At 45.8% G+C, this 27,804-nt stretch overlaps 1 protein-coding gene across 2 annotated transcripts; it reads right to left on the bottom strand.

Annotated features, from left to right (window-relative positions):
• Window positions 1-253: 253 nt before the first annotated feature.
• LOC6506451 (zinc finger protein 1) lies at window positions 254-27,804 on the bottom strand. Of its 2 annotated transcripts, XM_014909287.3 has the most exons (3): window positions 26,763-27,804; window positions 14,412-14,462; window positions 254-4,177 (listed from the first exon to the last, which is right to left on the bottom strand). In XM_014909287.3, the coding sequence occupies exon 3, from the start codon at window positions 4,031-4,033 to the stop codon at window positions 1,559-1,561; it is 2,475 nt and encodes an 824-aa protein (XP_014764773.1). In that variant the 5' UTR covers window positions 4,034-4,177; window positions 14,412-14,462; window positions 26,763-27,804; the 3' UTR covers window positions 254-1,558. The 2 variants fall into 2 exon arrangements, with proteins under 2 accessions (XP_014764773.1, XP_044570355.1); XM_044714420.1 differs by lacking the exon at window positions 14,412-14,462.

The following is a 27,804-nucleotide window of genomic DNA, read 5'->3' as shown; positions in this document are numbered from 1 at the left end:
GCCAGTTTCCGGCTCCGGCTCTGGCTAAAACTACGGGCTCGTCTCCGACGAAAAACTCACCGGAAAGTATAGGTTTTAAGTTCGTAAAACCAAAACTGGTCGCAAAGTCCACACGACTAAAAATATTTTAGGGGGGATAATATTTTAGTAGGGGAAAATATTTTTAAATTATATATTAAAAATAAAAATATTTAAAAGCTGAAAAATCATAAGAAACCCATAAAATAAGAAAACAAATCAATTTAAATTTAAATTCTGTTTTGTATGACATTGTCCTTCGAGGGGACTTTGTTTTGTTTTATTTTGTGAAAAACGTTTTTGAACTAAGCGCTAATCATAACCAACTAGAATAACATAAGTTAATAATTTATTTAAACGTTTAGCTAAAAACTAATAATCAATAAGCGGATAGGGGCTTTCATTCATTTCATAATAAATAACGAAAAACTTCAACTTGAAACATGGATAGCCTTGGCCCTACCGCCGCCCCATCGGAAGAACCAACTGTCCTAGCCGAGGGGCGGAAGACAGGGGGGCGTGTCCAATCCAAAGAGGCTTTTAGGTACTAAAGAAAACTTAAATGTTTTAATTTCATTTTATGAAAACAAAAAATATAAGAGTAGTGGAAAGGTGTGAGCATAAATCAATTACAAAGGTAATTTCGATTTAACAAATTGTTTTTGTTGAACAAAAAAAGGAATAGTATTTTTTTAAGATTTGTTTTGTCTTTTTTTTTTTATAGTTTGTTTGTTTCTTTGAAGAATTGTTTGTGTTTTTGTGCCCTAGGGAGAATTCTTTGTCTTTTGTTTGTGGTTCATTAGGTGTAGAGCTGAGCGAACAGCGTAAATTAATTAAATAAGTAAGATTAAATTAATACAAATTGTTGTGGTATGGGTTTACTGGCTATTGAGTACGGTTACAAATAAATTAAGAGTTAATTAAAATTAGGAGTAAAAATGTAGTGCCCTCCGATGCGTGGCACTATTAGGCCTATTAAATTACTACATAGTCTAGTAATTTCAAAGTTTCTCAAAATGCTGAGGGACCAGACCGTCCGAGGGGCCTGATCGGCTTAACTCTATATATATTATATAGTCTATGCTATAGCCTATAGCCTAAGTTTGCGGAACATGGAATTGCTAGCTGTATCGAAGATCCTGCCTGTCGGTCTAAACTCCTTTTCGGGGGGGTTCGATTAACGATCTAAAGGATCTAGCAACTAGAACTAGTTAAGTGCTAATACGTTGGGTGGTCTTGAGTGCTGCCCTCTCCTTCTCTTTCTCATTCTGTTTTTTGTTTCTTTCTCTTTTTGTTTATAAAAAATTAGTTTGTGTTTTTTTTTAGCCTATTTAAACTGTAGGTAGTAATTAGTTTCCTCAGTCTTCGCAGAGATTTCCGGTACAAGTACAAACTGCTCTAGTTAATGTTTTTTTTTTGTTTTGTTTTGTTTTTTTTTTAGCACTAAGCTGGGCCTGCTTTTGGGATTCTGGTGTTTCAGTTTTCTTTTTTGTCTGTGTGTGTTTTTTTAGCAGGTCATAAACCTCCTGGCCAGATACCGTTAGGCGCTCTCCGTCTTCACCACAATGGGCATGGGTCCTCCCAGGCTCAGGCCCGGCTGGGACTTCTGCATCAGCTCCTCCTGCAGCAGGCTCATGGGGTTCATGGGCAGGCCCATGTTGAGGCCCATTCCCAGGCCCATGTTCATCTTCATGTCGAGCAGCGGCGGCAGGGATGTGGGCGAGTTGGGCTCCTCGCTGAGGCGCTCTCCGCTGCGACGGGACTCGCGGGACTCCCTGCCCTCGCGACCCTCGCCCCTGCCTTCGCGGCGGTCCTCCCGCGACCCACCCCTGGACTCGTAGCGGGTGTGGGTGCGCATGTGCCGGGTGATCATGTCCCGGCGACAGGCCGCGTACGGACACTGGGGACACTTGTAGGGCTTCTCGCCGGTGTGGGTGCGCTGGTGGGTGGACAAGTGGTCCGAGCGGGAGAACACCTGGCCGCACACTTTGCAGGTGTAGGGCTTGACGCCGGTGTGGAGGCGCATGTGCCGCGTCAGCATGTCGGAGCGGGCGAAGGACCTGCGGCAGACGTCGCAGGAGTAGGCTTTGGCAATGTCGTTGGCGGGATTGCGGCTCTTGTGCCGCGAGGCCATGTGCTTGGCCAGGCGGTCGTGCAACGAGAACATCTGGCCGCAGGTGGGGCACACATACGCCACATCCGAGCCCGGCGGCATTTCCTCCACCACCGGGGACACGTCGAGGTTGTACCGCCAGGCCACCGTCTCCTTGGTGGTGGGCGAGGCCACATCGCCCTTGATCACCGGCACACCCACTGTGGTGGTGGGCACATGGGGATGATGCAACTGCTGGTGGTGCAACGGATGCAGCGGCATCTCCAGCTTGATCATGGCTGCAGCTGCTGCCGCTGCCGCCGCATGGGCAGCATTCATGGCATTAGCGTAGGGGGATCCAGGAGGCGGCTGGTGGTTGGGGGTTGCCGCTGCCGTGCTAGGAGTGTGTCCGGAGTGGCTGCTGGAGGCCGGCGACAGGGCGTTCATGCTCTCCAGACTGCTGGCCGCGCTCATGGCCGCCGGCGGTGGTGGCATCATGGCCCCAGAGGATTCTTGGGAGGATTTGGAGCCGGACTTTTTGTACTTTTTGGGCTCGATCAGATCGCTGCGCATGCACAGATCCAGCGGACGCTCCTGCGGCGGCGGCATGGGCTTCTTCTCGCCCTTCTTGCCCCTGGGCTTGGGACTGGAACGCTTCTTGGTGGTTGCCTGGCCAGTGGAGGCAGTTGGTCCACTGTTAGTCACCGAGGACTCGCTGCGCGGCGGCGACGGTAGCGAAAGCGGCGGCGAGGCATTGGCCAGCAGCGTGGCAGGCGGCAGCAGAGGATTGGAGCCACCCTTGCGCTCCTGGCCACTCGAGGGCGATGTCTCAGTCTCCGAGGCTATCGAGGATGGGGTGTGCTGCAGCGGCGAGGGATAGAGGTCATGGCGCCGGCGGAACACCTCGTTCAGATACTTGGTGTGCAGGTAGTAGCCGAACAAGGGCGACGGAATCGGGAAGTACCGATCGTAGGGATTGGGGATCTCAGTCTTGATGTCCACGTGCAAGGGGTTCTCCTTGTTCAGCGGCTGAAGCTGGTTCTGATCCTGGAGCAGATTGCCCTTGGCGGAGGCCTGCAGTTGCAGGGGACTCATGCTGATCCTGGGACTGTCCTGGTCGCCGTTGTCATCGCTGTGCGAGAGCTCCAGATCCTCGCCGGAGATGTCCTCATTCTCATGGTCCATGTCCGGTTCGTTCTCCTCGTCCTCACTGACTGGCTGCTCGCTCTTGATGTACTTGGCAGGATCCTCCTGATCCTGGTCCTGCTCATGATCCTCATCTTCCTCCTGCAGAGAATCACCCTGATCCTCTGTATCTTGGTCGTGCTCCTCCTGACCCTCCTCATCCATCTCCATGGGCTCCGTTTTGCAGGCCAGGCCATTCGAGTGGTTCTCATTGTTGTTATTATTATTGTTGTTGTTGTTGTGGTGCAACTTGTCCAAAACCGCCGACAGCCTCTTGCGCTTGCGCTGCTTCCACGGCACCGCCAAATTGTTGTTGGCCACACTGGCCTGGTTGTTGTTGTTGGAGTGGTTGTTGGTGGTGGCCACCGCGGCAGCCACTGCCGCTGCTGCTGCCGCCTGCTGGTGCAGACTCAGCGCCAGTGGCAGGTGATGGGGATGATGGTGCGGATGCGGATGCGGCTGGTGGTGCTGCAGCGCATGCGGATGCGGATGTGGGTGCGGATACTGCAGTTGGCCGTAGGGCGAGTGAGCCGCCGCTCCCGGCGCCGGATACATGTGCGGATGGAACGGCTGCTGGTGGTTAAGGTGGTGCGGCGGTGGTGCCGGCGGGGGGTGCGGGTGGGGCAAGTGGTGCGGGAGCGCATGGTGGTGCTGCGGCGGCTGCGGCTGGGGCGGATTGTGCGGGTTCGCGTGGTGGTGACCATGCCCCATGGGGTCGGTGCCTTCTGCCATCGTCATGAGGTCAACTTTTTGTGGCGTTAACGGCGGCGTCTCCTGCGGGACGGATCCTTTGGGTTGGTTAGCTAATTTGTTATCGGTCAGCCCCTGCTCCCACTGCTCCAGCAAAAGCTGCAACTTGCGCGGCGAGGGATTTTTACGGTACTGAAATGGAAAAAATTACATTTTTGTTAATTATGGCAATCTTTAAATGTTAAAAATTTGTTTAAAAATTAAATATATAGTTTTAAAAAGTGATTTAGTTAAAACAACTTGGATTTAATGTCTTGACAATTTTACTAACGGGACGAAATCATCAAAAGTACTTTTTATTCCTCCTATGTAAGTCTACACTTCTTCAAATATTTGAGGTTAGGCTTTCTTAATATTGGCTACAAACTTTCTTATACAACATTCTTCATTTTGATTCTGAAAGACACTACAAAACGACACATCTGGACAAGTGTAAGTGCTCAAAGGAGCACCCCTTTCAAAAAAAAAAAGCTCAAGGGCAAGTGCAAGTTACACTCTTAAGAATTCAATTTTACACCCACCACCATTTCGATCACTTGTTGTAAGTCAAAACTCCACTAAACGCACTTGTGTTGCACAATCACTTGCCACAAAAAAAGCACACTTCACAGGACTTTAATGCAAAATTTTTTCAGGAGCTAGTGCACAGAACTTTTTTGCAATTTTGTCGCCGAAGAAGGAAGGAAGGAAAGAAAAGTCTACGCTCCTCGTCCAGGGTTGCCAGATCGGTGGAACTCCTACGCCTGAGTGGCACAGGGGGTCAACATTTTAACCTAATTACGTAAGGAACTCCGAACGAGCTTTAATGGGGGCGTGGCAATCAGTCAAGCGTCAAAATGCTGCAATTTCTTGGCTTTCAGTCAAACAAATAAATAAAATAAATTTTTGTGCTGAAGCTGCCAAAAAATGAGACAGGGAGGAGAGAAAAGGGAAGACGCATGGAAAATATAACGTAACGAGAAGACAGATGACAACAACGGCGGCGTTTACGCTGCGTTAGTTTTATGCGTTTGTCTGCGGGGGCTAGAGAGGGACAACCAGTCGGGGAGTGAGATGGGGCGATGGGTACAGTTAAGGGGCAAAGGGTAAGGGGTAAGGGGTAAGGGTCGGTGGGTACAGTCGCCTCTGGTCTCCAACTCCCGCTGTGGCTATTTTTATGGCGATGCCAGCAGATTTTATGGCGCTCAAAGTTTATGGGGCCTTTGGATTTTGGCGCTGCCTTCGCCTTGACCGCCCCTACTGCCCCGCTACACCCTCTAAGCTTTCCTGGTCAGCGAAATCAATGAAGGATAGGAACGGAAAGGACTGCAAAGGGACGACAGTCGACAGTCCAGGACGACAGGATCGCATCGCATCTCGCCGTCTGGCGCCAACATTCGCAAATAATTAAAAGTTACCACACATGTGGTGGAGAGGCAGTGTAGGGCTGGTGGGTGGGTTGGCTCGGTGGTGCTACCGAAACTGAGCCAGCCCAGCAGAAGGACAAGGCTCCACAACAACAACAACACCGACGGCACGTCTGGAAGGACGTTTGCTGCATTGCGCTTATCCTTGTGATATATGAATATTGTGCACACACGCACGTAGCTGGGAGTCGCTTGATGCAGGGGCGGTGGCCACCCCATCTGGGGGGAGGTGGTGCAGCAGGAGCTGAGCAAAGCTTTGTGCTGTGTCTGCCATAAGCCGTCAGTTTATGGTGGGGACTACCAGTCTTCCAGTGAGAGAAAGAGTTTTAAGGATACTATGATTTCTAAAGGAGGACCTCCGACTATTTTTTCCAGTGCACCCATCGCCGTTGTCCTTCTGTTTGGCAATTTGCGCCTACAACTGGGCTGGAGTGGGCCAGGGGGTCTGGGAGGTCAGGGGTCGATGGTATTAAGAGCACGGCTCGGCTGCAGGAGGAGTCCATGTCCTTAACGGTCACGTGTTTGCTTTACGTGTTGAGAAAATGAAAAGAGCCGGACCCGTCTGTTGGTGAGTCGAGGAAAGGTGTTGATGGTTCAGCGACAGGGACACCTGTGTCCGTGTCCGTATCCTTATCCCCCCACTCCCTTTGTTGGCTATCTCCAGTCAGTTAGTGGCTTGCCATTGCTGTTGTTATTGTTGTCGCATATGTCGGACTCTCCTTTTGGCCTTAATGGAGTGCGTGTCCTTTGTCCTGTGTCCTGGTCGTCAGTCGTTCGGTTTTGCTTTAAAGTTGCCCCTGCAACTTTTTCGATTTCGCAACTTAAATGGAAAACGGTCTGCAACTTTTTGCATATCATAACTCATGTTCTATTTCCGGGAATAGGGTCACCACCTCCCTCTACCCACCACACCACCCTGTTTTTATTATTATCCACCCGAAGGGCAATTAATATTCTTAATTAGGGTAATTAAACAGCGCAATGCTGACAACTATGCGAAAAACTTTACACCAACGGATTTTTCCACGGCATTGGCTCTCTCTCTCGCCTTTCCAGCCTTTTTCCGCTTCATATATATATTTTTGTTGGGATATTCATATAATAAAGTGGACAAAAAACTTGGGGGAAAAAAAAAAAACATAAATTTTCACGCCAGTGGAAGTTCTCTTCGGGGCTCCGACTCGTCCAAGGTTCCAACGCTTTGGGGCCTTCTTGTTAGCACGCGAAATCGAGGATTGGTTTCTGGACGGGGTGCCGGGAGAGTTGTCGAGATTTTTGATTTATGGCTGGCAGAGTTTGGACAGCCACCTATATATCCGTAAGTACGTACGGATCTGTGGATATGTCCATACCCTTGCCAAGTGTTAATTAACTGCGAACAGAAGTTGGCCATTTAAATCGGAAAAGTAATGGCTCCAAAGGAGTTCTCTCCTCACAAATGCATTTATAATTTGCATTTATAATTTAATAATAGAGTTAAAATTTAAATTAAAACTAAGAAAGAGCATTGTTTTCTTCGTCTCCAGATGGAATAAAATTATTATTTTTTTGGCAAAGATTATATCAGAATCGGGAATTGCCAGACTGGACTCGGGTGATGGTGCGAAATGATGGCAAATGAAGTGTTAATTTTGGCCACGGCTGGAATGAGAGTCAGTGGCCAAAACCGAGACGGGCGAAAAACTGCGGGCAATCGGAGATTTAATTAAGCTTTTTCTAAAATGTAAACATGGCGCTAACAAGTCGCCAGCCAAAAGACCAGGCCCAGACCGAAAACATGCTTGTAAGCAAATGTTTGGCAAAGTGGAACGGCGAATGCCAAGTGCTCGTAAATGATCTGAAAACTGAAAAGCAGAAAAGCTGAAAAACTGAAAACCGAAAACCGAAAGCTGGAAAGTGCAAGCCAAGTGCAAAATGGTAAAGACTGAAGACAGCCGAGTGCTGCTTAATTACGCCAAACAACGAACAATGAACAACAATTGCCGGACAACTGCAACTACAACATGAAGTGGCTTCCAAACAACTAGGAAGCTCACCGCATTAAATGGCGCTCATTTGTTGTCAACAATGGCAAAAAAAATATAATATAATATTATATATATGATAAAAAAAAACCAGAACTCAGATTTGCCAAGTCGGCTTTGTCATTTCAGTCAGCAAGCTGCGAACAGAAAACTGAAAATGTGCAATGCCATGGAAATATGATTCACGGCCAGTTTTTGAGGCAAGTCCGTAAAGGTGGCAAAAAAAAATGTTTCAAATAAAAGAAAAACTTTAAAATATGGGAGACTGCTAATTTAAAAACATATTAAATAAAATGTTTATCCTGGCATTTACTTGTTTATTGTATCTCTTGGCGAGTGTTTACTGTAGGAGCTTGGCATTTGTCACGCTTATTACACACAGCGAAACTTGATAAACCTCTGCAGTAGCCCCTCCAAACACTTCTCCTTGCTGGCCGACAGCCCCCCGGCCGCATGGACTGGACGACGCCACGATAAGCCGCGTGCCATGTGCCTCCTGTGGCATGGCGTCACCCCCACCACGCCACACCAGTGCCTCCTCCGTGCTCCCGCCCGGCTCCTGCCCCTGCCCCTGGCCAGTTGCCTTTTTTAAAAAGCGAAGACAGCTCGCAGAGTTAAGCAAACAAAATTGCAGAAATTAAAATGTAAACAAATTGTTGGTGTGCGATTGCTGCGACAGTTGTTGCTGTTGCCTGTTGCCACGCCCCATGCTGCACCGCCGCCCCACTCCCCCAACCCTCCGGCAATTGTGGGTTATGGAGAGTGTGGCCATTAATCTAGCAAATGTCTCTGACGCCATTTAAACCACACTTCACTCGAGTTTACTTCACTTGTCTTTGGCCGTAATAAACGACATCATAAACATCAGTATTCAACGTGATATGCATTGATAATGGCAGCGGAGGAAGGGGGGATATGGATACGGGGCAAAGAGTCCCGACTCCCGACTCCCAAGCTCCAACTTCAGTCACAAGTGCAAAGAAAACAGCAACAGCAACTCGTTTGCTCGAAGGCAAACAAAGCATGACGGAGCAGAAATATGGCTAATAAAATAAAACGCCATTTGCTTAGCCGACGAACTCAACTGCTCATCAAATGCGAAAAAAATAATATAAAAAATATATACATATAAAAAAATGTGGATAAAAAAAGTGGGAAAAACTCCCAACGCCTACAACAGTCGGGCTGTTGCTGGTAGCCAATGACAGCAGCAACATGTTGCTGAGACCGCCCCCACCAGCAACACAGCGACTGCAACTGGCTGGGCAAGGAAAAGCACAGACTTAATTGTGTTTTTTTGCAGCTTCGGTGGAAAAACTCTGGAAAATCTAACCTATTGAGGGGGCGGGAAAAACATGTAACTGGGTAAAATGCTAATAAAATGTTCAAGTACTCGTTTCGCTATTAATGATACATGTAAATACTTTTGCCACATTTGCAATTGAATTGAGAAGCGGAGAATTTATTGCAAGATCTTTGGCCCCCATTGATCACAGCCGTATATTTATTTCAGTAATTTCTCTAAACTGAACTCTGATCCCCACATTTTCCACTTGGCATCTCCCTATTTTATTATCGGGTTGCTCCCCCGCTTGATCACCATCTAATTTATTATTACAGCTCTGATGTTGCTGCTGTTGCTGTTGCTGTTGGTGTTGCTGTTGCTACTGTGCTCGTTTTCAATCAGACTCTGAAACTGATTCAGATTCCGAGCTTGGCGCACTACAATTAAAATGATCACTGTAATTTGAAAACGACTACGAATTGGCCCGGACCAAATTTGACGTCAATATGTGAGCTAACGATATGCTAATTAGTTGCCACTGTGGCTACCGACTGGACCTGGGATCATTAATTAAGACGGGGCGCTCAGATCGTCGGATTGACGATTGCCAGTTGCAGGTTGCCAGGCTGCCAGGTTGCCAGGTTGCTAGTTGCTGTCTGGGCTGCAACCAGAGTGGCAAGCAACCTACGCTACCGTTGGCCAAGTGGATAATGCCAGATAATGGCAATTTCCTGCCACACGGCCAATTGCTGCAAGGAGCAAAGCAGCAACATCGCTGCATCGCAACACCCCAGCAACATACAGCCCCTGGCTGACCGCAGCTTAAATAAAATTACATTCAAATTCAATTGTAAATGCATTTTATCTGTTGGTTTTGCTGCTCCTGCTGCTGCTACCTCACTGACTGTTGTTGTTGCCGTTGCTGCTGGGGCTGTAAACTGCAATCATGTTGCACATTTTTCTTTGGCAGCCAAGTCTATAGACGACGCTGGCCTTTTACAATCAAATGTAATTATTTTTGCAATATACACCTTCAGCTGGTGCTTCTGCTGTTACATACAGCATACCCAGTATCCAGCACCCTGGCAGCACCTAGCAACCTGCAACCTGCAAGTTGCAACAAGTTGCTTAGCATACTTCCGTTCGAGCCAGAAAAGGCCGCGCCCGGCAATCGGCAATCGGCTCTGAACTTGGCTCTATAACTCTGGCCGAGGGATCGCGTGATCAAAGTCAATTTAGCTGCGATATACAGACACATTTGTTTTGCAGCACCACCACCACCACCAACTTCTGTTGCACGTTGCACGTAGGCCAGCCCAACGATCCTGTCGTCGTCTGCTGCTGCTGTTGCTTCTGCCGTAGCTGTTGCTGTTGCGGCTAAATTAAACCATTGCCGCCTTATCGTGGCCAACTAACTGAGGCGCCTAAAAGGGCCCAAAAGGAATTGGCAAGAGCACTAAGCCGAGAGGGGAAACTGGTTATTCATACTGCAGCCTGGTCACACTCTTTAATGTGGCACTTCCTATTCGGGGGGGTTCGAGCTCTTTTACATATTTTCTATTCTTGGCTATTCTTAACTATTCTCGGATATTCTCGGCTTTGGCAAATGTTTATCATAATTAGCCACACGATTTGCTGCTTAATTGCTGCATTAACATAAATAGCAGAAAAGAGCTGAAAACGAAATGAAACTAAAAACTACAAAACTGAAGACTTGAAGCCAAAAATCGCCAAGAGCGAAAAGTCTTTCGGAAACAGAAGTAAAAAAATGGTTTCTTTTAACCAAACTATGGTAAACCTAAAGATCCCTTGGCTCATTTCATGCTAATTATATATGGCCGGGCCAAAATGAATGGCTGGAACGCCCGCCATTTTAGACTATAGACTATGGACTAGAGAAGCGCTTCGACTTCGACTTCAACTTCATTTGGAGTCGTTGTCGGAGTCGGAAATTATTTAATTTTAACCTCTGGGGGCCAGCAATCATCATTAAGCACGAGCTTCGAATGCCGCGTATTTGTTTTTTCTTTTTAGGATTTTTAGGGGGGCAGTTGGTGGATATAGGGGGGAGGTTTGGGTAAAAGGTTTTGGGTCAGCGCCAAGGGGGCAAGACCTTCGGAGACCGCCCACTCCACCTTCGGTTCGTTTATCAGCCAAAAGCGATCTTTGCAATTAGCCTTAAACGCTCTGGCTTGAAAAGAAACCCAAAGCCCTCAACTGGGTCACAGGTTTCATCCTCCTCCTCGTCACATTATCAGAACGAAATTATCGTATATCAACCTTCGGCTGGCTGCCTCCAAGAACTGCTGCCGATGTCTCCCTGCAGATGCCGCTGCATATTTATTTTTAATCATCTTTGTGAAAGCAGGTGAAATTTTTGGCATTTATGAAAGTGCAGCAGCGTGACTCGATTGGATGTTCCCAGTTCAGTTTTCAGTTTGGTTTCATATAAAAATTAATATAGATTGCAAGTGGGGATACGCAACCAATAACAGCAACACCAAGAGCCACAGCAAGAGCAACAAGTTGAAAGTTACTTAAGGCTTTTTGCGGCACAACATTTTTCCCGTTTCTGTTGTTTTCGTTTCTTAAAATTTATTATGCCAAAGGCCGATCATTATCGGGTAGCCAAATTATATATGCGCGCGCGCACATGATGCGCATTAAGGGTTCCCACATCGGCACCGATCCCGATCGGGATCAGGATCCGTAATGGAGATCCTTTTTATTCAGCACTTCTTCATGTCTGCTCGCTGGTCTCTGTTTTCTGTGTTATGTCTTTGTTTTTGTTTCTGGTTGTAAGCCAGGCTAACCACAGGCTCTGCTGGGGCCAAAACTATAAAATGTCGCAGACTATAAATCCACCAGGGGCAATAAATTTCTCAAAATGTCAGCGCAGGCTCCCGCATTAATTACAGACTCTCCGTGCTCCATGCTCCGTTCTCCGTTCGATGTTGCTTGTGGGATATTGGATTGCTGTCTGGCAGCAACATCGGATTGTTGCTGCTCGCACGCCAGCAACACCCGCATCTGTGGCACAACCACCTTGCCCCGTTGCGCGTAATGTGAGCTGCTCCATGCTTGTAATCAATAGTTGTAACCACCGAAAGTGCACCACCGCTGCACCACCATCAATATCGGAGTGCCATAGCTTTTCTATATCCATGACTTTAGCTTGTTTCCCTCCCTGACCGCAAAAGCAAGTGCATAGCATTCAATTTTTGCCCCGTTGACTGCAACAAGTTCTTTCAATTTGCGTTGCCAGGTGGAGTCCACACCAAAAGCACCAACAACAGCAACAACTAAATAAAAAAAAAATAATAATAGCAACTACAACTACAACTACAACCATCTACAATTGCAAAGTTGCGCGTGTTTTGGTTCGCATTTTGATTGCCTACAAGCCGTTGCTGTCACTTTGCATTATCCAAGTCCGAGAGTCCCGAGGTGGGGGTTTTTAAATGGGGGTGTTTGGGTGTCGAAGGGGGCTAGAGTGGGGGCTCTGGGGTGGAGGCAGGGTCGCAAGGTCTTTCGATTAGCAAAGAGCTTTCAAAGTGGCCTGTAATGGAGCAAAAAGGCTACAACTTTTGGTTAGATTCCTTCAATATGAAACTCTAGTTTTTCATGAAACCTCTTTTTGGACAAGAGATGACCTTATCCTTCCTTCACTAACTTTTCCCCACCTTACAAGCTGCACCACAGGGGGGCTTCCACCGCTTTATTCTCTAACTTCAAAACCAAAAAAAGGCAATTAATTTTCTTTGGCTTTAATTTTCTTACTGGCTTTCAGAGGGGGGACCTGGAGCAACTGGAGGCTTGCGACTCGAGACTCGACACGATTAAAGCGCAATTATGCTGTGTTTGATATGCTAATTTCGGAGTGGATCGCTTGAAAGAACTCACAATTATGCTGTGAAAATGAGACAACGGACGAGGGACAATCGGATGGCTGAGACCATCCGAATTGCTGACTAATTTATGCAGCTCGTGTGGCGTTTGGATGCCACAGAGATCGATTGATCGATGGCTCGACTCATCACCGGCAGGTGTTAATTGATTTCATTCGCCTGTAATTTGACTCGTTTGTTTATGGCCCCTGAGTATTTACCGTTTTCGTTAACCAAACTTAAAGATCCGTTCCCGTTTGGCCAACTCAATTATGGAGATATTGTCGATGTCGATGGGGCGATGGATGCTTTCGTCGTGTGACAAATATCGTTCGCACAAATAAGACCAAAAACTGATAACTGAAAACCGAAAACTGCGGACCAAAAGTTGTTCAATGGACGCGCGAATGAATGGAACTGCGCCTCCGCGGGTTGCTGCTGCGGCTTTTCTCTTGGCTTTTTGTTAATTAAGCTGTATTTCATGCAGCTGACGGATTTATGAATAAAGCGCCACCACCGACGAGACTAAAAATCAAAAACGCGCCAAAAAAAATTGAGAAAAGCCAGCAAAAAATATTATAATAAAAAGCCAAAAAAATAATAATCGACTAGGAAAAACTTGCGTCTAGAAAAAATGTTAAAAAACGAGGCAAATGTGATGACATCCGAAAAGCAAGTGGAACTGAAAATTGTGGGGCGTGTCGAAAGAAATCTTGCCAGTTGATGGCAACTGGCATTTCTTTAGCCATTATCGCGGAACATGGAACATGGGTACATGTGTATGGAACGATATTCTGGCCTTAATCGCCACTGGCCGAGTCGCGAATCGCAAATGCAATCGCAAAGGTCGCGTCTGCTGGCCAATTGAGTTGTTGTTGCTGCCTGCCACCGCGATGTTGCAGTTGTCGTTGTTGACGTCATGTTAATTTTTTGTGTTTGCCAACAAATGCCGATTTTTATGGTCAGCCTGCCAGCTTTAGGGGGCAGCCTTGCGACTTGCCTTCCCCCTGCCACCTGCCACCAGCCTCCCGCGACTCACAACTCTCGACTGTCGCGAGCAATTAATCTTCAAAAGTGGCCAGGTCCAGCTGCCTTTATTTTGCTGTATTTTTTATTTATTTATATATTTATTTTTTTTGCTGAACTCGTGTACGAGACGCGACTTGGCAATCTGTCCAGAGTGCTCAGCTTCACTCGCTTTCAATGGCAGTCGGCGATTCCTTAGGCGGAGCAGGAGAAGGTCGTGCCACAGACGCCCCCGCCAGTGGTCCACCTGCCAAAAATAATCACTCAACCACTCACTAAGAGGCTACTATCGAAGATATTTTTTAGATATTTTTTTAGACTACATATTTAAGAATAATAAGTGATTAAGAATAAATTCATTAAATCGAGTAATCGATAGTAACTGAAACTTTTAGATGCCATCTCCAGTCAGGTGAAAATCCAGCAAGACACCAGTTTTTTTTTTTGGCATAGCTGGACAACCGCACATGATCGATCCGAATGGGATCTGCCACGGCCACCCCCTCTCGTGCCACTCCCCTCCCCTATACCTGCCTCCTGCACCCACCCCCTGTGCTGTCCTCGTCGCACGCATTAAATTCAAAATGCGTTTCAGCTTTTTTGTGAAGGTTGCCTGGCCAGGTGGAGAGTCGACTCGCAAAGCGACTTCGAGCCGGGCCAGGGTTGTCATTCACAGCCAAAAAAAAAGTATATAAACTTGGGCAGCAGCTGCTGGGGCTGCTGTTTGGGGCAACTCACCTCTTTGAATTAGATTGCGAGCGACTCCAATCGTTGCAGATCTGGCATAGTCTGGAAAAGATGAAGAGAAGAGTTGGTTAGAGATTGCAGATTTTGGCCAAGACGATGAAGATGATGATGATGCTGCTGGTATGACAAATTGTGGCCAGCCTGTTGGCGGAGCCGATTTTTCAGCTACTAATTGCTGCGGTAATTAAAGCAGAACACAGCCCGGCTGGGAGATCATTAATCAAGCTGCAAATAGTTGGCAGGTTGGACAAAACTCTCGGATCTTGGATCTCGAACTCGGATCTTAGAATTTGGCTCTTGGATCTCGACTTCGGTAGGCTCATAAATATTTAATGGCCTAGGCAAATGGCTAATACAAACACGATCAGCTGGACGATCGAATTGAGCTCGTTCTCAGACTGCTTGGCGATTTAATGAAAATTTTGAACCAACCCGGGCGGTCAGCCTCTCTCCTCGGACATACTCCCCCCGAGACATTGATTGATTGAAGTGTTTTAATATTAGTTACAAAATTACCCAGCCGAAAAAGAGAGGTAACCACCCACCAAATGTCTGGCAAATTAAGGGGGCGTGTCGGTGGCCAAAACGGTGGCCAAACATTAAGGGTATATATGGATATTTTTAGTTTTTTGGCTAGAAAGAGATATCAAACTTAAAGGAAGCCGACTGATTGATGGGGGAAACGTTTAGAATCACCTTCGATAAATTATATTTTTTTTTGCTCATTAATACAGTAGCAAAAAAAAATGAAAAAACAGCGGCGATAAAGGCAAACAAATGTCAAGTTGCAATTGTGGTTGCTGCCTTTTTGGGATTCTAACAATTGCTGCTATTATTTGCTAATTATTTAAACAATTTACAACGAGAATTGTCAACCTGATTACCACAAAGAGAGGGGTAATGTGGGGGGGCGTATATAGAAGTAGGATATATAGGAGTGCGGGTGCTTTGTTTTGGCTACTAATTGGCATGTTGGTGGTGGAGCTGCGACATTTTGCTCGTTGCTGGCGGGTGCAATTGAATCGATTGCCACCTGTTGCAATTAGGCATGCAACATGGCATGTTGCGGTTGCATGTGGCATATGACCAGCAGCAATGTGGCCAGTTTCACTGTTCAATATTCCTGTGCAGCTGTGCGACCTTAACAAATATGCAGTCCAAAAAAACTGAAAACAAAAAGTCGAAATAAAACTTGTTCCTATGCCGCCAATTGTATCTGTATCTGTGTATCTGTATCTGTGGCTGAAGGCTTTTCACAGCTGCGCAGCTGTGGCTGTGGCTGGTAGCTAGTAGCTGTAAGCTGGAAGCTGGAAACTGATAAACTCTGGCTCCCCTTATCGCACCCCCACAACAAAACAACCATCGATCGACTCTCCAGCAAAGCAGAAGCCGCTCCCATCCATTCCGCTTATCTCATGAACCTTGGCCCCTCAATCTTCGAATCTCTGTGCGTGAACTGGACCAAAGCACTCAAAATCTTTGTCTTGAACACTATTCGACAACGCCTACTCGAAAAAATCAAAAAAAAAAAATAAAAAACCCCAGCCCCAGATAAACATCGTTTTGTGTGCGTTATTGAAATTCGAATTTCAAATGAGCCACGCAACAGGGAAAATCTATTTTAGTTGTGGGAATATTTTTCAGATTTTTAGAGGTTTTTTGGGTTATGGCATGCATATGGCATATCGTTGCATATCTGAAAACCGTTTGACTTTTGCAGTTAAACTTTCAAATGCAATTAGTTGCGGGCATAAATTACATAGAACTGACCACCGAAAGAGCTGCTATTAAAATGATTGCCGGCGAAGTAGAAGTGGAGTGGACACCTTGCGAGGGAGGTATGCGATGCAAGGAAAACTACACCTACTACAATCAACGAGGCGTGCATGCAACGTAGAAATTGCTGCCTGGCAGCCACTGAAATAGCAGCAGCAGCAGTAGCGGCAGCAGCAACTACTGCAAAATTAGCAGCGCGTGCTAAACAATTGCTCGAGGCAACTTCAGTAGCAGCAACTGCAACAGCAACAGCAGCAGCAACAATTGCTCCAACAATACACACACCCACACTCTTGCACACACACACTCTGCATATTGTTTTACCAGCAATATGGCGGCGGATACACAACAGCAGCAACACCAACAGAAACAGCAACATGAACTAGCAACCAGTAATTGCAACAATTTAACGGTCTGTCGCTTGGCTCAGCGCTTAAGTGTACTTTGGTTGCAGAGTCTCAGTCACTACCTTCCTTCCTCCCATCCATGCCATCACTTTTTTATCTCACTTTTTTGGCTGCCTACAACTTAATCAAAAACTAATTGCATTTGCATAGAGATGCAACAACGGTGTTGCCTGCCTGCTGTTGCTGTTGCTGTTGCTGCCACTGCTGCGTAGGCAACGCCACGGATGTGGTTTTCAACGCTTGGCTGTGTCAACTTTCAATCAAAGTCAACAAAAAAGGAGGCACACTGTGGTTTACTTTAACCAAGCCCAGTCAGCTTCCTGGCAGCAGAAGCTTACAAAAAAATAAATAAGAAACCACAAGGCACTGCAACAGGCAACAGCAACTTGCAACTAGCAACTAGCGGGTGCTGGCCATCTCAGGTGGTCAGGCCGCTCAACCGTGGGAGCCGCAGCGTAAAGAGTAAATTAAAAACACACACATAAAGATACAGATACTGTATATCCCTCAGATACCTGCACATACGCAGCTCACATTCTAATTTATAAGGCGGACGCCCGCGCAGGCTACGCATTTCTTTCGAGTACGAGTATTTCTGCATTTCTGCACGAAAGCCAAAGGCTGGACAGGATTGCAGACTGCAGACTGCAGACTGGGCTCAACAGACTGCAGACTGAAGCCTGCAGACTGGAGACTGTAGACTGCAGGCTGCAGACTGCGACTGATGGATCACCGTAGATAAGCGAATCTTGCAGATAATCGCATCACTCACTGAGAGTCTCGGCCGAGTCTCCCGGAGTCTCTGCTCCTCTGGCAGGTTGAAGCCCCGCTGGAGAGACATGCAATAATTTCCAAACAGCCAGAAGACTCTAAAAAACAACAACAGCAACTCCGCCAAGATGATGATGCATGACAGTGACAGTGCGTTGTTGTTGCTGCCGATGCTGCTGATGCTGGGGCTGCTTGTGTTGCATGACATTAAGCATGTTGCAAACAGACGCTGGCTCGCCAAACTGACAATGAGTCCTGCTGCAGCGAATTGTGGGTGCTTCGGAAATTAGCCACAACGTGGCAGAGGGGCACAATAAATTGAAAAGCACTGCAAGAAAAATAGTGAAAAATATGGCAGACTTTTAAATCACAAATCTGAATCAAAAGCTTTTTATCAAATATTGTTTTTAAGTATAGTTCTAATGATAATTAATGGTATATCTTCAATGTCTAAAGACTATATTGTTTTCTCTGCATCCCAAAACTTATTTTCATGCTTCATCTGAGACTTCTGGCTGGTGGAGGCAAAAAGTTAAATGCAAAAAAGGAATCTTTACAAGCGCAGCGAAAGCTGAAATGAATTACAACTTCTACGTGAGCCGAGAGGAGAGAACAAAATCAATTAAAATTCATAGCTCCTATGAGGCACTCTAAGATCGACAGCTCGAGCTGCCCCATTCGATTTTGGATATTTATTTTGTTGGGGGTAGGGGACTTGTGACTGGAAATGAAGCTGGCGCCAGTCGAGTTGAACTGATAAAAATCACGCCGATGCAACATCAACAGAGAGCTGGGCTTCTACCTGGCTTATCTTTTACTTTACTTATTTTTTGGGGAACAGAATGGGGAATGGAGAACGGTAGAAGGGTTTTTATGTCTAGCCACCGACGCAGTTGCAGGGGCAACGTCAACGGGGCCTCATCATTATCATCATTAAAATGTCAGTTAATAATTTCTACCTACCTCAAAAGTACACCCCCCACTTGCTCCCCACGATCGCCATGATCCCCACGACGTTGCCTCGTCCATTTTCGAGTGGTTTACAACATTCGAGGGCTGGCGTGGAGTGGAGACGGTTTCTGGTGTTTTTCTTGGCTACCTGGTCGAGTGGTTTTGCGGTGCGTTGGAGTCTGTGGGTGGCCCAAACACCACTACCCTCCCTCCGCCATTTCTGACCCATTTTATGGTGACCTTATTTAATGGTTACACGAAAAAACAAACCATTTCAACAAAGATCCTGATCAAGTTCGTTGCTTGAGTCTTTTGTTTTTGACGGCCGACGCGGGAAAATGTGAAAAATGCTCAAATTGCAGTGAGCTATATCAACAATAAGCTAGCAGGTTGTTGCAGTGGCCGCTGCTGTGGCTGCTTCTGTTGCGAGTTGCAAGTTGCAAGTTGCTGTTGCACCTGCAGACAATTGCTAATAATTATTTATGCGGCCCAGGGGCTAGAGCAGCGGCAGAGGTACCTCTAGTGAGCGTTGAAGCTGCCACTTGGCATTGGCTACTGTGCCACTCGTCCCCGCCCCGCCCTCCTGCCTTTGCTGGCTCATCAGGCAGTTAATGACCAGTCGACGTGGTCATCGCCATCCTCTGGCAAATCCATAATTATGCCCCCAGATAGACTCTGTGCACCAACACAGACGAGGCCTTGGTATTTTGTGCCTCCATTGGTGTTTTGGTGGGTGGAGTCACGCCTCCCCTATCACTCCACCAGCCCCACCAGCCCCCTCTTCCGCTCTCCTAGTTTTAATTTAATAATATTTTGTTACTTTATAGGCCGAAGCGACAAGCTTGTTTACAAGCTCCAAACATGCAACAACTTTAATAGTGGTTGGCCAAACAGCGAAACAAACGCAAGGAAATCAACGGAGACGTGCAGCAACAGAAGGAGATAGTTGGCCAAGCTGTGAAAGAGACAGCTGGCTGGATGGCTGGTGGGAGCATGAGGGAGAGGAGCATGCCAGCGCCAGCTCCTTAGCATTTCAGGTTAAAGAGCTTGCAGCACAATGCGGTCGTAAGTTGTGGCATTTTGCGCACTTCCTGTCGCCTGTCGGGTAAAGTTCCTTCAGCTCGACTTCAGGACCTCTGCCTTTCTGCCTGCCCCTCTTTGGTTATTCCCTTACCATTCATACAAGGCTTGTTGTTCCGTCAGTTAGTGCTCCCCCACTTTTCAAAACTTCTTTTTTGCCACACGCACGCATTGCAGTTGTTTTGCATAACGCCTTAAACTGCGGCATAAAAGCCCAACCCCCTGCCAGTTGCTTACTATTTTCCATTTTCCATTTCCATTTCACTTTTCCCTTGAAGGCAACACACCACCCCCAAGCCCGGAAAAGTAATCCACACTTTCGGCCGACATACAGACACATTTAACTTGTTCGCCTTGCATGCGATTAGTTTGGTAATTTGATTGCGCCAGTATCTGTATCTTTCGGATACTTTGGATACTAGTTGCCAGTTGAGTTGTAAAAACTTTGTCCTTGCGTGCCGGCTAATTGAAAGGATTTGTGGGATATGTTAACCCCTGACACGCTGACACCCTGACACTTGGCCCCAAGTTGGGCGGTTTTTTTTTTCCGCTTGTCAGGCACTTCCTGCCTGATTCTTTCCTTCCTGGGAAAAGACTTTCTTCGGTAGGTAATTAGCCAGCCGTCTGCACTCGATTCTGCAGCATCATCTAATCTAATCAAAGGGAACCACTGCAGGTTGCGTAATAACTTCCGTTTTTCCCTCAATTTTTTGGGGTTGCACCTTCAATTAAATCAATAACCGGCTAATCAGTCTCTTTTTCTTCTAAATTCTTTCTCGTTTCGGGTGCAACCTTTGTTGTGGTGCAGCATCATCGGTGGACCTCATCCTTTGCCAAGTCATTATACAAAGCAGCGGATCTCCCCTTTGGAGATTCAATTTGAGTCTGTGAATCTTTGGACCAGTTTGACAGGTGTTTTCTTGCCGCTGACTGAAGCTCGATTCTATGCGACGTTTGCTCTGCTCTGAGACTCTTCGACTCTGCCCCTCTTTGGCTGTTTATTTGTTTTGTTTATCCGACGGTTTTGGCTTGGGGTTTTGGCCTGGCTTTCGGCGTTCAGTTTTCTGTTAAGATTTCGTTTTCGGTTTCGGGTCGTGTGGCGGCGTCGGTGTTTTGAATGCAAGCGAGATTCTACTCGTATTTTAAATACGCTCTGACATCAGAGCCCCAGTCTACAGTCCACAGAGCCAGTCTGCCGGACTGGCAGTGTCTTCTCCTTTTCTTCGTCTGCTTTAATTATAATTTATCTGACTTGTGCCTTAGTCGGCATCGACGACATCCAGCGTGAGCGTATCTCAAAGTTTTTGACTTTTATCTGCTGCTGAATTGATGAGTATATAATAAGACTTTATTGGTCGAAAAGCGGCTTTCAGGAATTTCTTTCAGTCAAGTGGAATCGGAGTGTTGGAGGAGGCATCCGAGGCAGTTGTGGTGGTGGTGGTGGGGGCGAGGGTTTCTTCTCCTCCTGTCGCCTGTCGTGGGTGTCGTTCCTTCTCTTCTCTCTGTTGTTTTTTTTTTTTATTTTCGACCTCAAAGTCCTTAAGGGCAAGCGTGAGAAACAATTCCTCGATTCCTTGTGGTTTTTGTGGCAATGCATTTCTCTTGTTGCCGCTGCCACAAATTCTTCAAAAAAAAGACTAAAAAACAAAAGGGAAAAGGCGAAACGTATGTCTTGGAATTTTGAGACTTCAGCCCTTGGCGTTCCAGAGTTTCTGACTGTTTTTTTTTTCGTTGTGTATTTTTTGCTTGCGAATAAATTGCAAGCGGAAATCAGTAGGCGACTCAACAGGCTTCCCTTTTCCTGTGGCAAGATTACAAAAAACCTGGGGAAGGGTATACTAGTCCAAGTTAAGCACACACGTGCCAGCAAAAAGAAGAAAAAATTATTAAAAAACGACGAGATAAAAAAGAAGAAACCAGAGACAAACAGAAAACAAATAAACAAACAAGAAACACATTTGTTAGACGAAAGCCGCTGGAAATATGCATAAACATAATAATAACAAGTAATTTACATATTCATTTAACATCGGATTGAAGCCTAAGACCATAAGTCAGCCAGCGCTGACTAAACTTATTGGAATCACTCGCCAGACACTACTTTTTATTAATAGAAAGACCAAAAAATCCTAAGAAAAACTGTAAAAATAATCGCGCGACAAATTTATGATTAGTTGGGTGTTATGGCCTATACCTTTGACTTAACCACCTCCTACTTTTTTTTTTACCTTCCACCTGCCCCATTGTGATTGTCATCGATCCGGGCTCCATTGTTTGGCCCCAGAGGTCGGGGGGAAAAATCGTATTGAAAAATGCTTTAGTGACACTCTTTTCCCCGGGTTTCTTTGGTTGGGCGGTGTTTTGGGAGGTGTCGACAACAAAGCGGCTTACACTTTGTTTACAATGTTGCCTGGCTATTTTACAGATATTTCTCCGCCCGACCCGACCTCTCCTCCACCCCTGCCGTAGCTTCGTCAATATTGATCCATAAATAACAGATCCCCCGGACCAAGGCTCGAAACTCCAGGCCCAGACCCAGACCCAGTCGCAGGCCCAAAAAGACAAGACGCAACGTTAGACGTTCGGCTGGAATGGTGGAGAAGATCTGGCGAGCGGTCACGTCTCAAGTGAAAATGGTTTTTAAGTGGGCAATGTCTAGTGAAAATTAAACTGTCCCCTGGGCACGTCAACGCCAACATCACAACTAAGTCCAAGTCAAAAAACTAAAAAAAGCAAAGAAAGAAACCAAGCTAAGCCAGCGGACAACTTCTTTAGCCCTTTTGGTTCAGGGATCAGGAGATGCCGCTAAAAAAAAGCATCTTAAGAAGTGGGATCTCCAAAATACCCAGAGTATATCTTAAGCTTATAAAATGTCAATCTAATTATTAACAGCTTTTGATTTTTAAATTAAAAGAATAAACAACGCCATAAATCTTAGCTTAAAAGCCAAAAAGTCAATAAAGTGATTGTATTATTCCGAGTTTTGTCAGTTGAATAAACAGAGTTATTTTTAAAAGTGAACTAACCAAAGCATGTGTGGGGGTGTTTTCTACATAATTTAGTTTCTAGAATAAGCATTAGAGGGTATCACAAGATCTAAAGACAAAATGCAGGGAGACTAACGAAAGATACGAAAACCAAAAGTGTCAACTCTAATTGCCTTTAGCCTGGCTGGGGCACCTCAAGCTGTGGGTCTCTCTGGACCTGGGGACCTGTGGACCTCTGGACCAGGTCCATTTCATTCCCTCGATCTTGGCCGAAAAGAGAGAGAATGCAGATGCCGCCCCCGCCTCCGCCTCCGTCCATCGCCGAAATGTCGGGCTCTTTTGGTCAACTCCGCTCGTCAAATATTTGAGGTTGACTTTGGCTTGCGCTTGCGCAAATACTAATAAAATTTCGGTTAATTTTTTTAACCCGACACGGACACACACCATCCGTCCGTTTGTCCCTCTGTCCGTTTGTCCGCCTGGCCGTCCCTCTTACATATATTTTTATTTATTTGCTGTTGCTGTTGTCGCGCACTTGACTGTAATGGATTTGTTGGCATGAAGATATTTCTTTATTATTATTATTCGTTTTTTTTTATTTTGTCGTATATTGTGTTTAGCTGTCGCTTACTTAAAACAATTTGGAGGAGGAACTTTCCAACAGCAGGGGGGATTACATAAATTAGGCACTCGCCGAGATCCAAAAATTAAGTGCAGTTCATATTTGAGATACGCGACAATTTATAGCCGCCATTAGTTCGACGGGGGTGGTGAGGCACGATTTTTTTGAGTTTTTTTGAATTTGAAAATTTAAAAATCTTGCAAGTGGAGCTCGTAAACAAACATTACAATTAAGTTTTATGCGACAGACATTTGTGCTTATAAACTCTTCAAAAATATTGGCCGGCCAGCCGGACAGCCACAAGAGTTGCAAATTTTCTTGGAAAACTGGCCAACTGGCTGAGAGGCAACAGGTTTTCGGTTTATGAGTTGGCCTAATCAAAAAAGTGCGACAACAATCAAAAGATCGTGCACAAACGCTTAAAAATTCGCTATCTTGTGAGTCAGAAGTAATAGGGGCTGGCGGCTTTATGCAACAATCCGTAAATTTCCTAGACCAATCCACCAGCCATGAGCCACCCATCACCCAACCATCACCCACCACCCACTGACCACTCCAGCTTATCGGCCGGCCTCTTATCACCGCCCATCACCACCCACCAAAGTGGGTGTCCGGCCGAATAGAATTATTTGTGAGGCGAGTATTTTATGAATTGCGACTCGAGCAGTGACGTAAATCGAAGGACAGATAGGCCCACCACCACCACCACCACCCCACAGCCACAACCAGAACCAGACCCGAAACCAGATCAAGCGGCTATATAGGCGAGGTGGGGTGCTATATAGTATATATATGTATGGTTTCCCGCCGATAACAGCGACGACCATGTGCGGTGGGTGGCCGTACAATCGCGCAATCTCCGCGCACGATTTTAACTTTGTTTTCGTTTATATTTTCTATTTCCACTTCGCTCTGCATTCGGCCGGGCATTTATTTATATATACTTTTAATGCTCATTCAATCCGTAATCAGCGATCTATGTAGTCCAATGACGTTAATTGAAACTACTCGAGATTAAAAGTTGTTTTCAAGTACGTGCTGCCTCGGTGGCCCCACCAAAAAAATAGAATAAAAATAAAACTTAAAAAATAAAACTCATTTCATTGAGAAGTGCGTTTGGTTTCCCAAAAAAAAAAGTATATTTAAAATAATAATATATAATACGCACTGAGTTGGTGGGAAAGAAGTTATCTAAGGCAAACCTCAGACCCCAGCGATAAACTCGAAGACTGAGAATATATTTTAACCACAATGAAAAATATTATTTTGTACTTGGGAATATATCTGTCTAGATAAGAAGGTGCATTTTTTAGGGAAGTTTAAATAAGAGATTATTTTTTTAAACACAAAAGTTCAAACTGAACTAGTTCTGCCAAAAAAAAATTGGTCTTAAACCACAATTCATTGGAACTCTCCGCTAATTGAAGGGGTGTGATCAGATATATCGATCTCCTCCATTGCTTTGATTTTGATCCGATCCCTTAGATCTTGGACGGCTCTAATGAAAAACAAAACGTTTATCAAATGCATGATAACAACGCATGTCCAGGGACGAGATCGGGGGCCCTGTCCGCTACTCGGATACAGAGATACCTGAGAAATCCGAGATGTTGGCCCGGAGAGGTGTTAAACTCTTGGCAACCGCGGCATCTGACATGGCAGACATGTCTTTGTTTTATTATTTAACGCATTCCAATTAACATCTCCAATGATCTGTCTGATTGTGTGCCCGTCTCTCTTAACGCACACGTGATGATTGAATTTTAATTTCAACTTGGCAACTCCTCCTCTCCGGGCCCGGGTTCGGGTTCTGGTTCGGGCCAAAAGCTTTAACCCTCTGAAGTCTCGGATAGGGTCTGTTTTGTTTTCTGAACCGGGCACGACTAATCCAAATCAAATGGCTTCTCCAAATCAATTCGTTTTCAATCGTTTAAAGTTAATTAACGCGCCAGAATTTTATTTCACTTTACACATTCCCCTTCACCCCACCCACAGCCCCATCTTCCTTTGTTCTGTTACAGCCTTTTGTTTTTTTGTAAATTTATTTTATGTTTTTCCTTTTTAGCTTTTTGTATTGTGTGTGCATTTTTTACTTGATTTTTTTTTTTTTATTTTTCGCCGAACGTCTCAATTTCAATGCGCGCTCTTTTGTTGTTCTGGCCGGGCGTTTGGTCTGGTCCGTATTAAAATTGTTAATTTAAGGCTGTGTCAGAAATAAATTAACCAATGAACCTGGCCACTGGGATCGAGACCTCGAAAGTCATTTAAAAAAAAAACCCAGAGGGGGAGGTAGAAATAGAAAGAGTGTGGGTTGTGTGTGGAAAATGCAAATTTGGTGTGCAGTCCATTGTCGTGCGGGTGCGAGACTCGAAAGCCTCGGACCTCGGACTTCGTCAAAGCCCAGGAATAAAAAAATGAAACCACTGCCCGCCCCCATCGATGGGGCGGTGGGGGCGATGCGGTGGTGCGGCGGTGGCCAGGCTGCTTTATATGCCAAAAGCAGTGGGACAGCACTCGGCGGCAGACGTCGCCGTTCGTCATATATGGCGCGGTGCGTATAAAGCCAAGAGGAGACAGCTCAGATCTCTGTCTCTGAGCCGGAGAAACAGAGAAAAAATCACTCGCAGACTCGCGCGACATATTGAGAAATGTGCAATAGCCTAATGCCCATTTAAGGCATCACTTTTCATGGCAAGTTGCATTTATCGCCGATCGAATCGGAATCGGAATCGGTTTAGAGCGATCGATCAAACGTTCGACTAGGCAGACAGTTGAAAAACAAAGCTTACTTTTTTGTTTTTATCCCCCAAACCCAAAAAAACAAAAAAAAAAGGACAGAGAAAACTTATGCTAATTGTAAAGTAAAGTGTAAAGTCCTGGCAATATTCTCCTTGGAACAGAAAGGCACCACACCGGACCTAGATCTTCTTCGCCTTTATGCCTTTAAATGGTATAAATTACCAATGAATGACATACGATTTAATTGCCTCGACTAAGCAACTTGCAACTAGCAACTTGCAACTTGCTACTTGCTACTTCTGATGTTGCTTGTGCGGCTGCTGCGTACAGATCGAGTTGCTGGAATTAATTAATATTGCACTTTTGAAGCGCGTGCATACAAATTTGTCAACTAGCCGGCCAGTTCTTCAGCTCAGGTGTAGACAATTGGCATAGTTCACATAGAGAGAGTCTCTGGCTGGCTGGATGGCTGGCTGGGTCCTGCTTTTGGCCAGAATCAGGATCGGGGCAATTAAAATTCTCCGGCTGCAAATCGACTGCAAATGGAACTCAAACTGGGGCTAAGGGTCCGAGATCTATCTCTGGCTTTTGTGTGCGTCAATTTGCCACACGATCTGGAGAGATCGGCGATGTCAAGTCGATTGACGTCAAACTCTACTTTTGATAGAGAATCGGAATGGGAATCGAAGTGGGAATGGGGATGATGGGAATGAGATGGAATGATGCCTCCTCCGGAGGGGGCCTGGTGCTGATATGATGAACTCATCGGTCCATCATTCATGGCTGTGCAATCGATTGCACACTGCACCATTATGTATGAATATATATATGAGTATATATAATTCCAGATCTGATATTACGCTGAGCTGGGTGGTTCTGTAACTGGAGTCCCCGCACTTTGACACATTTTGAGAAAGCTGAGCCAGCTTTTGGGCTCTGGGCTATGGCGTGTGACTAACTGACTTGATTGGGCCGTCGGCAAATTGAGCGATCTTCGTAGCTAACTCACCTTATTCTTATATTGTTATTTTTTCTTTTCTTTATTTTTGTTGGCGTTTTTTTTCGAAGCGGATTTATCCAAGCATTATCCAATTTTCGGGGCTTGCCTCGGGGCAATATCTGCTGGCGCACATTTAACAAATATTTTACGCTGTGTTTCTGTAAACTCTAATTGCTAATATCAAAATATCACACTTTTTTTTATTATTATTTATTATGCTGCGTTTGCGTGTTTGGGGTTTGTGTTTTGTGTTTTGGGCAAGCTTCGGCTATAATTGATATAAATACGTTTCATTTGCGGCCAGAGCCTAATGCTATTGCTTAATTTGTTGTAAGACACTTGAATGGCAAGCTGCAACAACACACAATATATTATATTACTTTTCACTTGAAAATTTTTATCATTTCTGTTGTTGTTGTTGGATAACTTTATTTGGCAAGTTTGGATTTAATATTTATTTATTTGTTGTATGATTTGTGTAGGGTTTTAATGTAAACTAACTGTAAGTGACGCGTTTCCACTTCATGTTGCTGTTGCACGCGCGATCATTGCTGCAGTTGCAGTTGCAGTTGCTGTTGCTGTTGCTGCATTTGGTGCTGCAGTTGCAATCGTTTCTCGTATCGCGGTCTCGTCGCGTCAACGTGCGAATAACAAATAACGAAAACGTACGAAAAATTTTCACTGCAAGAGGTTTTCCCGACGTTGCGTCGTCGTCGGCGGCGACGTTGGCTGCGCGCCCCGTTCGGCAGCGCTTCGGGGCAGCACCACCAACACACACACACACACAAACACACACACCCTCGAGAGGCACCACCGGGAACCACCAACCACCAACACTCTCTTCCGAGAGAGAGCTGGGACAAGAGGGACGAGGCAGTGGATGGGGGGTCCAAGATGCTGCACACGCACTATTCGAAGGCTGCGTGCTGCTGCGAAGAATTCTTCGGGCCGAAAGAAAGACGCGTCTTCGGGAAGAAACGGAGCAACGGAGATTTGTGTGTGGAGCAGAGCGTGCGGAACGTTTTGAACCTGAACCGACACTGAAGAAACT

Source organism: Drosophila ananassae, chromosome 2R, assembly GCF_017639315.1.
Source record: "Drosophila ananassae strain 14024-0371.13 chromosome 2R, ASM1763931v2, whole genome shotgun sequence".
Taxonomy (NCBI): domain Eukaryota; kingdom Metazoa; phylum Arthropoda; class Insecta; order Diptera; family Drosophilidae; genus Drosophila; species Drosophila ananassae.
This window is presented reverse-complemented; position numbering and strand designations above follow the sequence as displayed.